At 37.7% G+C, this 16,387-nt stretch overlaps 1 protein-coding gene across 1 annotated transcript in view; it reads right to left on the bottom strand.

The window, feature by feature from the left end:
* Nucleotides 1-16,387, bottom strand: part of HECW1 (HECT, C2 and WW domain containing E3 ubiquitin protein ligase 1) — a 681,615-nt gene that overhangs the window by 502,527 nt on the left and 162,701 nt on the right. The window contains exon 3 of the mRNA XM_054564310.1: nucleotides 7,103-7,197. Coding sequence (XP_054420285.1) covers nucleotides 7,103-7,197 — 95 coding nt within the window. The remainder of the gene's footprint in view (nucleotides 1-7,102; nucleotides 7,198-16,387) is intronic.

The following is a 16,387-nucleotide window of genomic DNA, read 5'->3' as shown; positions in this document are numbered from 1 at the left end:
GTCCTATCATGTGGTCTATCTTTGAATATGTCTTGAGTACATTTGAAAATAATGTGTATTTTGCTTCTTTGGGATGAAAGTTTCTATATATGTCAGTTAAGCCCATCTGATCTAATGTGTCATCCAGTTCCACAATATCCTTGTTCATATTTTGTTTGGAAGATCTATCCATTTTTTACAGTGGGGTGTTAAAATCCCCTAGTATCGATGTGTTACTGTCTACATCTTTCTTGAAATACTCCAAGATTTTCCTTATATATTTCAGTGCTCCTATGTTGGTTGCATATACATTTACAATGTTTATGTCTTCCTGGTGGATTCTTCCTTTGAGTATTATAAAGTGTTCTCGTTGTCTTTTTATGTCTTTTGTTTTGAAATCTATTTTGTCTGGTATAAGCATTGCTACTCTATTTCTTTTTCTTGTCTGATCGCTGTGGCTAGGACTTCTAGTACTATGTTGAATAGAACTGGTGAAAGCGGACATCCTTGTCTTGTTCCCAATCTTAGTGAGAAAGTTTTTTGTTTTTTCCTGTTGAGTATGATGTTGACTGTAGGTTTTTCATATATGGCCTTTATCATGTTGAGGTATGCTCTCTGTATTCCCACTTTGCTCATTTTTATCACAAATAGGTGCTGCACCTTATCAAATGCTTTTTCCTCATCTATTGATATGATCATATGATTTCTGTGTTTCTTTTTGTTTATGTGATGCTACTATGTTTATTGATTTGCAAATATTGAACCATCCTTTCATCCCTTGGAGCCCACTTGATCATGGTGGATTATCTTTTAATTGTATTGCTGGATGTGGCTTGCCAATATTTTCTTGAGGAATTAGCGTCTGTGTTCATCAGCTATATTGGCCTGTAGTTTTCCATATGGAGCATTTTCAAAGACAGACTACATTTTAGGATAAAGAATAAGTCTTTAAAAGTTCAAAAACATAGAAAACATATCAAGCTTCTTTGACCACAATGATATGAAACAAGAAATGAATTACATTAAAAAACTTAAAAACGTTCAAACCCATGGATTCTAAATAACATGTAAGGAAACAATTAATGCTTTAAAACTGAGATAATGAATGAAATTAAGAGTTTCCTGGAGACAACCGAATAAGAACACTATTGGACCCAGTGAAAAACAGTGTTGAAATGAAAGTCATAGCATTATATGTCTACCTCAGGAAGAAAGACAAATTGGAAATATACAATTTAACCCTACAAGTGAAAGAACTAGAAAAAGAACAACAGAGAAAGGTAAGAGCAAGTAGATGGTAGGACATAAAAGAGACTAGAACAAAACTAATTGAGTTACAGTCTTATAAAACAATATAAAAGATCAGTCGAACCAAGGGTTTATCTTATTGTTTGAAAAGATAAAAAAAAAAATGGATGAACCTTTAGCCAGACTCATCATGAAAAAAAGGGATACAAAGTAGATAAAATCAGAAATGAAAGAAAAGAAGTAACACTTTATATAATACAAATACAAAGGACTGTGAAAAAAAAATACTATGAACAACCATATGCCAAGACATTAAACAACCTGGGTGAAATTAGTATATTTCTAGAAATACACAAACTTCTAAAACTGAACTAGGAAGAATCAAAAAACCTGAATAGACTAATAACAACTAATGAAATTGAAAAAGTAAAGAACTTGCAGCAAATAAAAGTTATAGACTGCATGGCTTCACAGGCTAATTTTCTCAATCACTCCAAAAAGAACACCTATCCTTCTCTAAATAGTCCAAAAATATTCAAATGGATAGAAGACATTCAATTTACAATAGCCAGGTATTGGAAGCAACTTAAGTGCCCATCAGTAAATGAATGGATCAAAAAGCTATGGTACATTTACACAATGGAATACTACACAGCAGAAAGAAAGAAAGAGCTACTACCTTTCACTACAGCATGGATGGAAGTTAGAGCATTATGTTAAGTCAAATAAGCCAGGGGGTGAAAGACAAATACTATATGATATAACCTATAAGTGGAACCTAATCATCAAAACATTAAGCAAGGCAAATATAACCAGCAACATTGAAAGGAAAAAGAAACCAACTGTATCAAGAGGGAAGGAGAGAGTTAGGTAGCAAGGGAAGGGAAATGAAGGTTCAAGTCAAGGAACAAGTATAAAGGACCCATGGATAAATCCAAAGTGAGGAAGAAGTGAGGGAGGGAGGGGGGCAGGGGATGGTGGTGGCAGGAAAATGAAGACAAATGTATTTGAACAATAAAATAAATTTTAAAAAAATCAACAAATAAATTTGGTAGGAAAAAAATAAAAATAAAAAGCTTTTGCACAGCAAAGGAAACAATAAACAAATGAAAACAGAACCCACTGCATGGAAGATCACATTTACCAGTGAAATATATGATGAAGGGTTAATTTCCAAAATATATAAAAACTTATACAACTCAACACCAAGAAGAGAAAGAACCCAATAAAAATAAGCAAAAAAATCTTAAAAGACACTTCTCCAAAGAGGACATACAGGTGGCCAATACATATATGAAAATATTCTCAACATCATTAATCATCAGAAAGATGCAAATTAAAGCCACAATAATATATCACTTCACACCTGTGAGAGTAGCTATCATCAGTAAATCAACAAACAACAAATCAAGTGCTGTGAGAATGTGGAGAAAAGTGAATCCTAGTGCAATGTTCATTGGAATGCAGACTGGTGCAGCCACTGTGAAAAACAGTATGGAGTTTCCTCAAAAAATATAAATAGTACTGACTTTTTACCTAGTGATCCTCCTTCTGGGAATATATCCAAAGAATACCAATACACTAATTTCAAAAGAATATATGCACTTGTATGTGCATTTCAGCATTATTTACAATAGCCAAGATATGGAAACTGCCCAAATGCTCATCAGTAGATGAGTGGATAAAAAGAGCTGAGATACATTTACACAATGGAATATTACATGACTCTGAGAAAGTAAAAAATCTTACCTTTTGTGACAGCAATGGATGGACCTGGAGATTATTAGGCTAAGTGAAATAATCCAGTCAGAGAAAAACAAATACCATATGATCTCACTTATATTTGGAATCTAATGAACAAAATAAACTGATGAACAAACTAGAAAGAGAGACATGAATAAATGGAACAGACTAACAGCTTTCAGTGTGGGTGGGGGTTAGGGATCTGAATGAAAGAAGGTGGAGGGTTTAACTAAAAAACATATATGCATAACTCATAGACACAGAAAATAGTGTGGTGATAGCCAGAGGGAAAGGGTATGGGGAGGGTTAGGTAGAGGTGGGCAATGTAGGGATAAATGGGGATGGAAAGAGACATTGCTATGGACAATGGGTCCATGATGCCATGGACAATGATGTTTTGTTGAGTTGTACACTTGAAACCTGGTTTAGTGAACCAATGTTACCCCAATATATTCAATAAAACAATTGTCCCATAAGGGCTGAGGAAAAGAAAATGGTTCAAAAATGGAAACACGTTCCAGAGAGTTAAAAGTATCACATAAAGTTACTAATATAATCAACTTATGTATATCTTAAGACTCTTTGCTCATATTTCACAACCTACTCTTTGTCCCTGAAGCAGGCTTTGTCATGTAGACTTTCTCTCCCACAGCCATGCACAGAACGGGAATGTGATCTCCCCCTTTCTACTCAAAGGCACATGGTGGTGCTGTTTGATTAGCTCTCTGCAGAAGAAGGAGCACCTGAACTGTAATGAATACTACTAAGCCCCATCACCCTCTCATTTGCATTTTATTCATCAATGTGGATATATTCTCTCTCCATTTAAATAATTTGGCTACCAATTATTTAAAGGCAATGATATTTTACTAGTGTTTGTTTCCTTCCATATCTAATAGAGTGATCTGCGTATAATATAGGCTTAATAAAATTTGAAGAAGTACGAAATGAATAAACTTTGATAATATGGGCTTAATGGCAAAAGAGAATATGATCATTACTGCCAAGAAATAAATGTTTGTGCTTTATAGAAGGGGAAACATACATTAATTATAGAGTCTGTGGTTTCCGACAGTCATAATGAGAGTGAAGAGTATTTGACCTGAAATTTTAAAAATACATGACCAGCTCCAACAAAGTATAGATAATAACAGGATTACATGGGAAAATGTTAGTCACGGGAAGATGGTGACAATATTTTTTTTATATACCAAGTGAAATGAAGAAACTAAACAGTCTGATGTTAAAGATGTCATTTGGTGTTTTGTCTAGTAAAATATACCTATCTGTAATTTTTAAAAAACTAAAAAATAAACATCCTAGAAAGACGAGAATAAATGACAACCATTTTTTATAACAGGGACCTCAACAGATGTCAGTGGAACAAAGAATAAGGTAGAATGAGGACATGAGAAAAAGAACTAATACATATTGATAACCTGTTATACTCAAAGTATTAAAGAACTGGTTATGCTAAGGGAGCATTTGATATCTTTTAAAAAATTGTTTTCATTGTTGACACTATTACAAATGTTCCCATTCCCCCAACTTTGCCTGCCTCTACCTAGCCCCTGCACCCACCTCCCCTCTGGCCATGACCACACCATTGTCTGTATCTATGAGTTATGTATATATGTTCTTTAGCCAGTCCTTTCACCTTCTTTCATCCAGTCCCTCTCTCCCCTCTATTCTCTAACAGCTGTCAGTCTGTTCCATATGTCCAGCACTCTTTTTCTATTTTGTTCATCAGTTTTGTCCCTCCTTTCAAAAATTACATTTTTAGCATATAGTCATAAACTCACTCAATACTTTTGAAACATATTATAATGTCCACAGACAACCAAAAGCTTCATGAGAGTTAACTGCAGCACCAGCAATCCTCAATTAAAAAAATGTTCAAATTTATTTACAAAATCATTTTAGGACACTTGAATAGCATTTCCCCTAGAAACAGTGTGCTTAAGTCCCAGATCAAACTGCACAGGCTTATTTAACCCAGAAGTTTCCTAGTTTATACTAGCAGCTGAACTGAGTTGCAAAAAAGTATAAGCTAAATTTGATTCATCTCCATCGCCATATAGCCAAATAGTTACTTAATCAAAATGATACTTATTGGTCATCTCAAAAATGACATGTAAATCAACTAGAATAATACAAGTAAATCTCCTTTGAAAAGTGGACCATGACATAGAACAGTAAGGGCCACTAAATGTTTAACTATTATGAAACCCAATTGCACATTAAAATACTGTCTTGAAGAAAAATGCATGATTCCTTCTGCCACATGACTCTTAGTGCTCATCTCCAATGAGGAAATAGGGTGATTACTCTGTCTCTGTCCCTGGTCTCACATGTGCTTTATTATTGTGCTCTTATATGCCTGAAGATTAAGAAGCAGCAAAAGTGGAATGTTCATCAAAGTGTCAAATGAAGTATCTACTGATTAATGTGAAAAAACCATTATGGAGATGATAATCAGCACAAAAGCAACACGTCAAAGTGTTTCAAGATGTCTGAGTTTTAAATACAAGCAATGGCAGTACACGTGGGATACAAAAATGAGTAGAGTGAGGGCTGACCCATAATCAATGCAGTCTCCCTAATATGATTGATGTACCTGGTGTGATGTTTCCTCTTCTCAGACGCAAACCTTTGTTCATGGCTTCAGCAGCCCCTCGTCACATGACTTGCTTCCCTAGCAAAAGCTAGCCAAGCCTACATCTGAAAGGTTTTTCCTAAATCAGTTCAACTCCACTTCCAGCCTCCTTTCTTGTCTGCTCTTGTTTAATGCCTTACTGCTTTGTCCACCTCACCTCTGGTTTACTTCAGTGTCAGCTCCAGCCATGCCGCAATGGTTTAACTGACCCCCATACCTTCACAATTGGCAACATGTATCAGGATCTCTTTGACTTTTCCAGGCACCTTCTTTTAAGGATGGTATAATGTGACTGGCAAAATGAGTCTGGTAATTTTCCACACTTTAATTCCTATCCCTGCCAATACATTACAGACATCATGTTCCAATTTAAATGGCTAGTGTGCAGAAAATGGTACAGCAGTCAAAAGTGCATGTGGTCCCTAATGTCCTCCCTTCCTTTTCCACTGCATGTCCCCTCAAAGTAAGTCCTAACACCTCTTCCCCACCACCCACTATGTTCTGCCCCAGGTCAGCATCCAGTTCTGCTCTACTTCTCAGGATGGAGGTAGATCTTGCCTGATAATCTCACTATTGTCACCAAGGACTCAACTTGCTCATCTTCAGCACAAGGATAAACTGATTTGTAAAACAACAAAATGGTGTCTTTTAGAGCGAAAGTACTTTCTGAGTCATTTATATTTCATTTCAAGTACTTTTCCCCTTTCCTCATAAGAAAAAAAAAAAGTAGCCTACATTGGCATGACAAAGTTCTCACTGGTTTTTGTTCAGTTTCTCCTATTCAGTAATTTTTAACTTATATGAAAAGAATAGAAATGCCATTTATAAGTAAATTTCAGCTAGCCTGATTATATGTATTAAGAACTAAGGTAAAAAGCACTAGACTGTAATTTAGGAAAAGGTACTATTACCATAGGAATGATCAAAGCCACAGGATAGGGAACAAAAGACATGATTTAAAACCCTGATCAGCAACTAGCTAGCTGTGTGACCTGAAGTACATTACTTAAGATATTTGAGCAGTTTCCTTATTCACAGAAAGAAAAGAAGATCAGAGACTCTAGTCTTTTTTAGGCTTACTATTTTATCATTATAGTACTAAAATTAGTGATTTAGTTATAAGCCTAAAAAGAAATTAAAACATATAACAGTATAAATATTTGAAATCAGAACATTTAAAAATGTGTTCCAAAGAAAGATTTATTCATTGTTATTAAGCATGACTTTGTTAGAAACATCTGGCTATCTACTGAAGCTTGACATTTCTCTAACAAAAAGTGATATGCATTTTAATAAGGTTCCTTTCAGATCTCATTCCTCTTTATTATTTTGGGATGTGTCTGTCTATTCACAATCTCTCAATATGTCTCCATATGTGTGCATGTATACACACATGCACACACACAAAAGGAAAAAAAGGAATAAGTAAAGAATCATGGAGTTAGGTTTGACTAAAGAGGAAGGAATGAGACTTACAGGAGATGCTGAGTTTTTGATCGTGACACTTGGGGTGGTAGCTCGCAGGGCTCCACTCACTCCATGGTAGTATTTGAAGCAGATCTTAGTTTCAGCTGAAAGACAAAAATAAAATGGGGCTGAGAAGTAAGGTATAACACAAGAAGAAATAGCTAGGGCCAGAGAGGACAGCCTAAGGAACTGCAATCTACTTTCTCCTGTGAGCCCTGAGAAAGCAGATAATTACTAACAATGGCTCCCCATCTCAAATTGGCCTTGAACTGAAAGAAAAAAAACAAAAAAACAAAAAACAAAAAACAAAAAACCAACACAGTAATTTCCATACAGGGGTCACTCCTACAAACTGCAGTTCAGGAAGAAACTTGCACTAAGCTGCCTGCCTTCTCCTACACTGAACTGCCTGCCTACACTGTTCCTGCCAACTGAACCATCCCTTATAAAAGGGTTCTTGGCATCCTATTCCAGCCAATAAGACTGAGGCTTTCTCCACCCACTGGAAGCTGCCCCTCAGCTCTATCCCCATTAGCTCCTTCACTGACCAATCAGAGAAGCTCCATTTTGACCAATAAAAACAGTGCCTTTGGACCAAACTGTGAGGATTTGGAGTCCTCATTCTAATTAAGACAAATCATTCAGGGATGGGATGGCACAAGGACTTCTGTTTATATAAGTAAACTCCTCTCCTGCTCTGAGAGCACACCTTTTCCTTTCTACCAAAGAATGAAAACTGCATTTCCCCACCTAGAGCTGAAATGCCCAAGTTTTCTCTCTGGAGCAGATTGGAGCAGATTGGAGCAGATCAGTGCAGAACAGACCAGTAGGGAGCAGAGCAGATCAAATATCGAGAAGAGCAAAGCTATACTGTACACTAGGGATCTGGCCCCAGGGCTTCCTCACTTCAGGGTTTCCCCATGACTGTGCTCTTTTCAAAGCCATGTTATATCACAATTGAGCTATTCCATAGTCATGCTGTATTTACAGCTGTGCTGTATTACAATTGGTTTATTCCACAGCTGGGCTGTATCACAATTGAGCTATTTGCATTGAATAAACTTTTTTCTTAAATGCACCACAAATTGGGGATTGTTGTTGGAGTTGAATTTAAGCCAAGGACTTTGTGGAAATTCCCATGAGACAGGCAGGTCCCAACTGACAATGATAGTCAACCAATGGCCTCATGGACAGGCCTGACTTCTTTCTAAAATGCATCATAAAAAACTGTTTTGGTCTTAGCATTTTTTAACCAAGTAAAAACCATTATTTAGACTTCTGTATTATAGGTTATCACAAGAGTTTATTTCTTTTAAACCATTAGTTCTAAAGTTTTAGAGAGTTTGATGCCTACGAATAGTGTATGTCTTATGTAATTTTGTTATATAATTCATTGTGATTAAAACTTGGGGATTAGGAAAAAGACTATGAGAAGTTATTAGAGCACAAGGAAGACAGGCATATTTTCTAAACACAGGTACACATCAATAATAAACTCTTCACATTTCAATTTGTCTTTTCTTTTTCTCTAAACAGCAAAGGTATGTCCTTGGGGAATCACGCTGTTTGGTTTTGAATTTTAGCTACATTTTTGATAATATGTGAGAAAATGAGCAAGTCAAACTCCCTGTACCACTTGGCCTTTCTGTGTAAAATAGGGCCAACAATAATACCTACTTAATAAGATGGGGGATACTTAAACAAAAGTGCTTAAAGTTCAACTAGGTGCTCAGTGAATATCAGTGATGAAGAAGATGATGATGATGACTACATGATAATGCTCTGAGTCCATTACTTTCTGGCATTTTGTTTATAAAAGACAACATCTGTGGCCAAGCTGCATTTAGTTAATTAGGTGAACTGCTTTCCTCAATTCACTGGTATAGGACATGTTTTTAAATTTGAAAAAATTGTCATGTCTTAGTCCCTTATATAACTTTTATTTTATTGAATGTACTGGAGTCACATGGGTTAATAAATTACATAGGTTTCAAGTATACAATATTATAATACATCATGTGTACGTTGTATTTTGTGTTCACCAAAGTCAAATCACCTTCTGTCACCATTTATCGCCACCTTTACCATCTTCTACCTGTTCCTGTTCTACTTTGCCTCTAGTAATGACATGCTCTTGTATCTTTCCATGAGTTTCTTCTTTTTTTTTTCATTTCCCTCACTTATTTCACACAGCCCCCAAACTCTCTCCCCTCTGAGAGCTGTCAGTCTGTTCTCTATCTATGAGTATGTATCTATTTGGTTGTTTATTTTATTCATTAGATTCCACATATGAAATTATATGGTGTTTATTTTTCTCTCATTGGCTCATTTCATTAGTCTAATTCCTTCTAGATCTATCAATGCTGTTGCAATAGGTAAGACTTATTATTTTTTATGGTTGAGTAGAATTCCATTGTATAAATGTACCAAAGCTTTTTTTCCCCCACTCATCTACTGAGGGCACTTGGAATTCTGTCAAATTTTGGCTATTGTAAACAGTGCTGAAGCAAACATAAGGGTGCACATATTGTTTTGAATCGATTTCTGATTTCTAACATATTTGAAGGAATGGAATCATGGTCATGAGGCAGTTTTGTTTTAAATTTCTTGAGAAAACTCTGTATTGTTTTCCACAGTGGCTACACCAACATGCATCCCCAACAACAGCACATGAGGGTTCGTTTTTGTCTGCATCCTCACCAAACTTGTTGTCTGTTGACTTATTAATAATAGCCATCCTAAAGGGGTGAGGTGATAACTTATAACGGTTTTATTTTGCATTCCCCCAATGATTAGTAATGTGGATTATCTTTTCATATGTCTATTAACCATCTGTATGTACTTTTTTCAAGAATTGTCTGTCCATAGTTTTTTGATCCATTCATTAACTGATGGGAACTTAGGTTGCTTCCAGCACTTGGCTATTGTAAATTGTGCTGCTATGAACATTGGGGTGCATAGGTTCTTTTGAATTGGTGTTTTGGGATTCTTAGGGTATAATCTCAGCAGTGGAATCACTGGGTGAAAAGGTACTTCCATTTTTAGATTTCAGAAGTAATTTCAAGCTGTTGCCACAGAGGCTGCACCAGTCTACATTGTCACCAACAATGTAGTAAGGTTCCCATTTCTCAACAACCTCGCCAGGATCTGTTGTTTGTTGATTTATTTATGATGGCCATTCAGACTGGTGTGAAGTGGTATCTCATTGTGGTTTTAATTTGCATTTCTCTGATGGCTAGTGATGATGAGCAACCTTTCATATGTCTCTGGGCCCTGTGTATGTCTTCCTTGGAAAAGGATCTGTTCAGGTGCTTGGACCATTTTTTGATTGGTCTATTTGTTTTCCTGGAGTAGAGTCATGTGAGTTCTTTAAATACTTTGGAGATCAAACCCCTGTCTGAGGTACCATTGGCAAATATATTTTCCCATACAATTGACTTCATTTTCATTTTGCAGGTGTTTTCTTTAGCCATGCAGAAGCTACTTTTTTATGACATCATATTTGTTTATTTTTTCCCTTATGCCCCTTACTCTATGGGACATATTGGTGAAAATATTGATGTATAGAATACCTGAAGAGTTTCCTGCCTGTATTCTCCTCTAGGACATATTTTTTTAGATTTTTTAAATTATTTATTTATTTTTTTCAAATATATTTGTCTCTGCCTTGCCCCCAACACTTTGCCTTGCCGCTTCCCCTGCCCAAACCTTTCCATTTGGTTTGCTCCATGAGACCTTACTATATGTTCCTTGACTTTCCACTTCTCTTCCTTTACCCCTGTCCCCGCTCCCTCCTTCCCTCTTGTCTCTGTTGGTATTTTTTCCTTTCAATGTTGCTGGTCTTATTTTCCTTGCATCTTTGTAGTGTTGGTTACGTTCCACTTATAGGTGAGATCATATGATATTTGTTTTTTGACCCCTGGCTTATGTCGCTTAGCATAATGCTCTCTAGTTCCATCCATACAGTCGCAAAGTTTAGTAGTTCTTTTCTTCTTTCTGCTGCGTAGTATTCCATTTTGTGAATGTACCAAATTTTTTGATCCAATCATCTACTGGTGGGCATTTACGTTGCTTCCAACACTTGGCTATTGTAAATCGTGCTATGAACATTGGGGTGCATAGGTTCTTTTGAATTGGAGTTCTGGGATTCTTAGGGTATAGTCCCGGCAGGGGAATCACTGGATCAAAAGACAGTTCCACTTTCAGCTTTTTGAGGAAATTCCACACTGCTTTCCACAGTGGCTGGACCAGTCTGCATTCCCACCAACAGTGGACTAGGGTTCCCTTTTCTCCACAGCCTCGCCAGCACCTGTTGTTTGTTGATCTGTTTATCATGGCCATTCTGACCGGTGTGGGGTGGTACCTTATCGTGGTTTTCATCGGCATTTCTCTGATGGCTAGTGATGCCGAGCATCCTTTCAAATGTCTCTGGGCCCTCTGTATCTCCTCCTTGGAAAAGCGTCTGCCCAGGTCTGTTGCCCATTTTTTGATTGAATCATTTGTCTTCTTGGAGTGGAGTCGAGTGAGTTCTACACATATTTTGGAGCTTAAACCGCCATCTGATGTATCATTATCAAATATATTTTCCCATATGGTTGGCTCCCTTTTCATTTTGCTGATGTTGTCTTTAGCCATGCAGAAGGTTTTATTTTGATGAGATCCCACTTGTTTATTCTTTCCTTTATGTCCCGTGCTTTAGGAGACATATCAGTGAAAAAATAGCTGCGTGAGATATCTGAGAGTTTCTTGCCAATGTTCTCTTCTAGGACTTTTATGGTGTTGCGGCTTATATTTAAGTCTTTTATCAGTCTTGAGTTTATTTTTGTGTATGGTGTCAGCTGGTGATCCAATTTCAATTTTTCGCATGTAGCCATCCAGCTCTCCCAACAGCATTTGTTGAAGAGGCTATTATGGCTCCATTTTATGCTTCTGCCCCCCTTTGTCAAATATTGGATGCCCATATAGACCTGGGTTTATTTCTGGGCCTTTTATTCTGTTCCATTGGTCTATGGGTCTGTTCTTGTGCCAGTACCAGATTGTTTTGAGTATAGTGGCTTTGTAGTATAGTTTGATGTCTGGTATTGTGATCCATCCTACTTTGTGTTTCTTTCTAAATATTGCTGAGGCTATTTGGGGTCCTTTATGGTTCCATATAAATTTTTGAAATGTCTGTTCTATTTCTGTGAAATACGTCATTGGTATCTTAATAGGGATTGCATTGAATCTATAAATTGCTTTGGATAGTATGGACATTTTTATGATATTAATTATTTCAAACCATGAGCACAGTATATGCTTTCATTTATTTGTGTCTTCCTTAATTTATTTCTTCAATGTTGTATAGTTTTCTGTGTACAGGTCTTTTACCTACTTGGTTAAATTTATTCCTAGGTACTTCATTTTTCTTCTTCTATATCGAATGCTATTTTTTCTCGGATTTCTTCTTCTTCTATTGCATTGCTGATGTACAAAAATGCCTTTGATTTCTGAATATTGACTTAGTATCCTGTTGTTTTGCCAAATTCAATTATGAGGTTGAGATATTTGGTGGAGTTTACAGGGTTTTCTATGTGCACTAGCATGTCATCTGCAAACAATAATTTTACTTCCTTCTTTCTTATTGGATACCTTTTACTTCTTTTTTCTTGTCTGACCACTGTGGCTAGGACTTCCAATACGATGTTGAAAAGAAGCGGTGAGAGCGGACATCCTTGTCGTGTTCCCGATCTTAGTGGGAAAGCTTTCAGTTTTTGCCCATTGAGTATGATATTGGCTGTAGGTGTTTCATATATGGCCTTTATTACGTTAAGGAATGCCCCATTTATTCCCATTTTGCTGAGTGTTTTGATCATAAATGGGTGCTGTACCTTGTCAAATGCTTTTTCTGCATCTATCGAGATGATCATGTGGTTTTTGTCTTTTATTTATGTGATGTATCACGTTTACTGATTGGTGTATATTGAACGATCCCTGCATCCCTGGGATGAATCCCACTTGATCGTGGTGGATAATCTTTTGAATGTATTGCTCGATGCGGTTTGCCAATATGTTGTTGAGGATTTTAGTATCTATGTTCATCAGCGAAATTGGCCTGTAGTTTTCTTTCTTTGTAGGGTCTTTATCTGGTTTTGGGATCAGGGTGATGATGGCCTCATAGAAAGAGTCTGGGAGTCTTCCCTGCTCTTGGATTTTTTGGATTAGTCTGAGAAGGACAGGGGTTAGCTCTTCCTTAAATGTTTTATAAAATTCTCCTGTGAAACCATCTGGCCCTGGGCTTTTGTGTTCCGGGAGTTTCTTGATTACTGCGTCAATTACCCCAGCTGTTATCGGTCTGTTCAAGCTTTCTGTTTCTTCCTCCTTCAGTGTTGGAAGATTACACTTTTCTAAAAATTTGTCCATTTCATCCAGATTTTCAAATTTCTTGGCATATAATTGTTCATAATAGTTTCTGATGATCATTTGTATTTCTGTGGTATCAGTTGTTATTTCTCCTCTTTCATTTCTGATATTATTAATTAGGGTCCTCTCCCTTTTTTTCTTGCTGAGTCTGCTTAAAGGCTTGTCAACTTTATTAATCTTTTCAAAGAACTAGCTTCTGGATTGGTTCATCCTCTGAATTGTTCTTTTTCTCTATGTCATTCAGTTCTGCTCTAATCTTGACTATTTCCTTCCATGTACTTGCTATGGGATTTATTTGTTGTTGTTTCTCCAGTTCTTGAAGTTGTAGTGTTAGGTCTTTTATTTGAAATGTTTCTATCTTTTTTAGGTAGGCCTGTATTGCTATGAACTTCCCTCTCAGGACCGCCTTTGCTGTGTCCCATAGGTTTTGGACAGTTGTCGGTTCATTTTCATTTGTTTCCAGAAATTTTTTGATTTCTTCTCTTATCTCATTATTGACCCATTCATTGTTTAATAGAGTACTGTTCAGTCTCTATGAGTTTGCAAGTTTTTGAAGTTTTTCTTTGAGGTTGATTTCGAATTTCAAGGCCTTGTGGTCTGAGAAAAAGTTTGGTATTATTTCAATTTTCCTGAATTTACTGAGGCTTGCTTTGTGTCCTATCATGTGGTCTATCTTTGAAAAATTGCCATGAGCATTTGAAAAGAATGTGTATTTTTATTCTTTGGGATGTAAGGTTCTATATATGTCAGTTAAGCCTCTTTGATTCAGTTTGACATTCAGCACCACAATATGTTTATTAATGTTTTGTTTGGAAGATCAGTCCATTTTTGACAGTGGGGTGTTGAAATCCCCTACTATCAGTGTGTTGCTGTCTATATATTTTTTGAGGTAATCCAACAATTTCCTTATAAACTTGGGGGCTCCTATATTGGGAGCATATAAGTTTGCAGTGTTGATGTCTTCTTGATAGATTCTTCCTTTAAGTATGATAAGTGCCCCTCTGGGTCTCTCTTTATGGCCTTTGTTTTGAAATCTACTTTGTCTGATGCAAGTATGGCAACGCCAACCTTTTTCTCATGTCCATTTGCTTGGAATATTATTTTCCATCCCTTTTCTTTCAATCTGTGTAGGTCTTTTGCTCTGAGGTGGGTCTCTTGTAGGCAGCATATGTGTGGGTCATGTTTTCTTATCCATTCAGCTACCCTGTGTCTTTTGATTGGGGCATTTAGTCCATTCACATTGAGAGATATTACTGATAGAAACTTACTCATCTTTTCTCTTTGTACTTGTGTTCCTCTCTGTCTCATTCTTTTCCTTCATCTGCTTAAACCAGTCCCCTTAGCATATCTTGGAGTGCTGGTTTGGTAAAGATGTATTCTTTTAGTCTTCTTTTGTCTGGGAAACTCCGTATTTCTCCTTCTATTTTAATGGAGAGCCTAGCTGGGTAGAGCAGCCTTGGCTGTAGGCCCTTGCTTCTCATGGCTTGGAATATTTGTTGCCATTCCCTTCTGGCTTGTAGTGTTTCTGTTGAGAAGTCAGCTCCTAGGCGTATCGGGGCCCCCTTGTATGTTACTTTCTCCTTCTCCCTTGCTGCCTTAAATATTCTCTCTTTGTCTTTGACATTTGCCATTTTAATGATGATGTGACTTGGAGTGGACCTCCTTGGGTCCCTCTTGAGTGCGGTCCTCTGTGCCTCCTGGATCCACGAGAGCCTTTCTCTCCTCAAATTAGGGAAATTTTCCATCATTACTTTTTCGAGGAGCTTCTCTATTCCTTGCTCCTCTTCTTCTCCTTCTGGTATCCCCATCATATGGATATTACTGCGTTTCAGGTTGTCCTGCATTTCCCTAAATGCTTCTTCATTCTTTTTGAGCCGTTTTTCCATTTCTTGTTCTTTCTGGGAGCTTTTTTCTACCTTGTCCTCCAGCTCACTGATTCGATCCTCGGCTTCATCCAGCCTGCTTTGGATTCCTTCTACTGTGTTCTTCAATTCAGAAATGGTATTCTTCATATCCTCTTGTGTCTTCTTGATCGTTTCTATGTCCTTTTCCAGGCTGATATAGTTTGCTGTAAGATCCTGATAGTTTCTCTGCAGTTTCTCATAGTTCTCTTTGAGCTGGCTGAGGTCATTGAGCTTCCTTAGAACCATTGTTTTGAATTCCATATCTGATAGTTCCCTTGCCTCTATTTCATTTAGCTCTCTCTGTGGGGAGTCCCCTTTTCCACTCATTTGGGGGGAACTTCTTTTTCTTCCCATATTTGTGAGAGTCTGTTAAGTATTTTTGTCCTTTACGTTTCTTTCTGGGCTTGCCTCTGATGATGTCAGTTGTTGACCCTATAGGGCCTCGGGTTGTTTGTTTGAGCCTTTCAGGAGTCTAATGCCTGTGCCTGACTCCTGCGTGGAGCAGCTCTGTGACCCCTTCGGTCAGGGCTGGGCTATGTTTTGGGATCTCTCTGCACTCTCACGAGAGCTCCTTGAGCGCATTCCCAGCGCGGCAGTGTCCCCCACCTGCTTGGGCTCGCATGTGTTTGCCCCAGACCAGCGGGCTTATTCGCGACCTCCCGTACTCATCTGGCCTCCCTGGCACACGAGCTTCACGGCACTTTTCAGTTTAGGGTCTTCTATTGTGTGTTTTCCCCGCTTTTGGCTCTTTGGGTGCGTTGCTTGCCCTCGCCAAATGGGGACTACGGAAATGGGAGGAAATCAGCTCTAGGACTCTCCGGTTAATCCTGTTTCTGGTCTCCCCTCCAGCGACTCTGGGCAGCTCTACTTATTTTGTGGGCTGCTCCGCAATCGCGGCGGGTAGGTCAATTTACACCTGCCCTTGCCCCTCTGTGCAATCCCTCGCAGGCCGTATGGGTGCCAGTCTGTGTGAGGCCTTTCCGGGAGGTGC

This window comes from Pteronotus mesoamericanus, unplaced genomic scaffold, assembly GCF_021234165.1.
Source record: "Pteronotus mesoamericanus isolate MK-2021 breed Mesoamerican mustached bat unplaced genomic scaffold, CSHL_Meso_final scaffold_85, whole genome shotgun sequence".
In the NCBI taxonomy this organism is placed as follows: Eukaryota; Metazoa; Chordata; class Mammalia; order Chiroptera; family Mormoopidae; genus Pteronotus; species Pteronotus mesoamericanus.
Note: the sequence above shows the minus strand (reverse complement) of the source record. Positions and strands in the feature narration are given on the sequence as shown.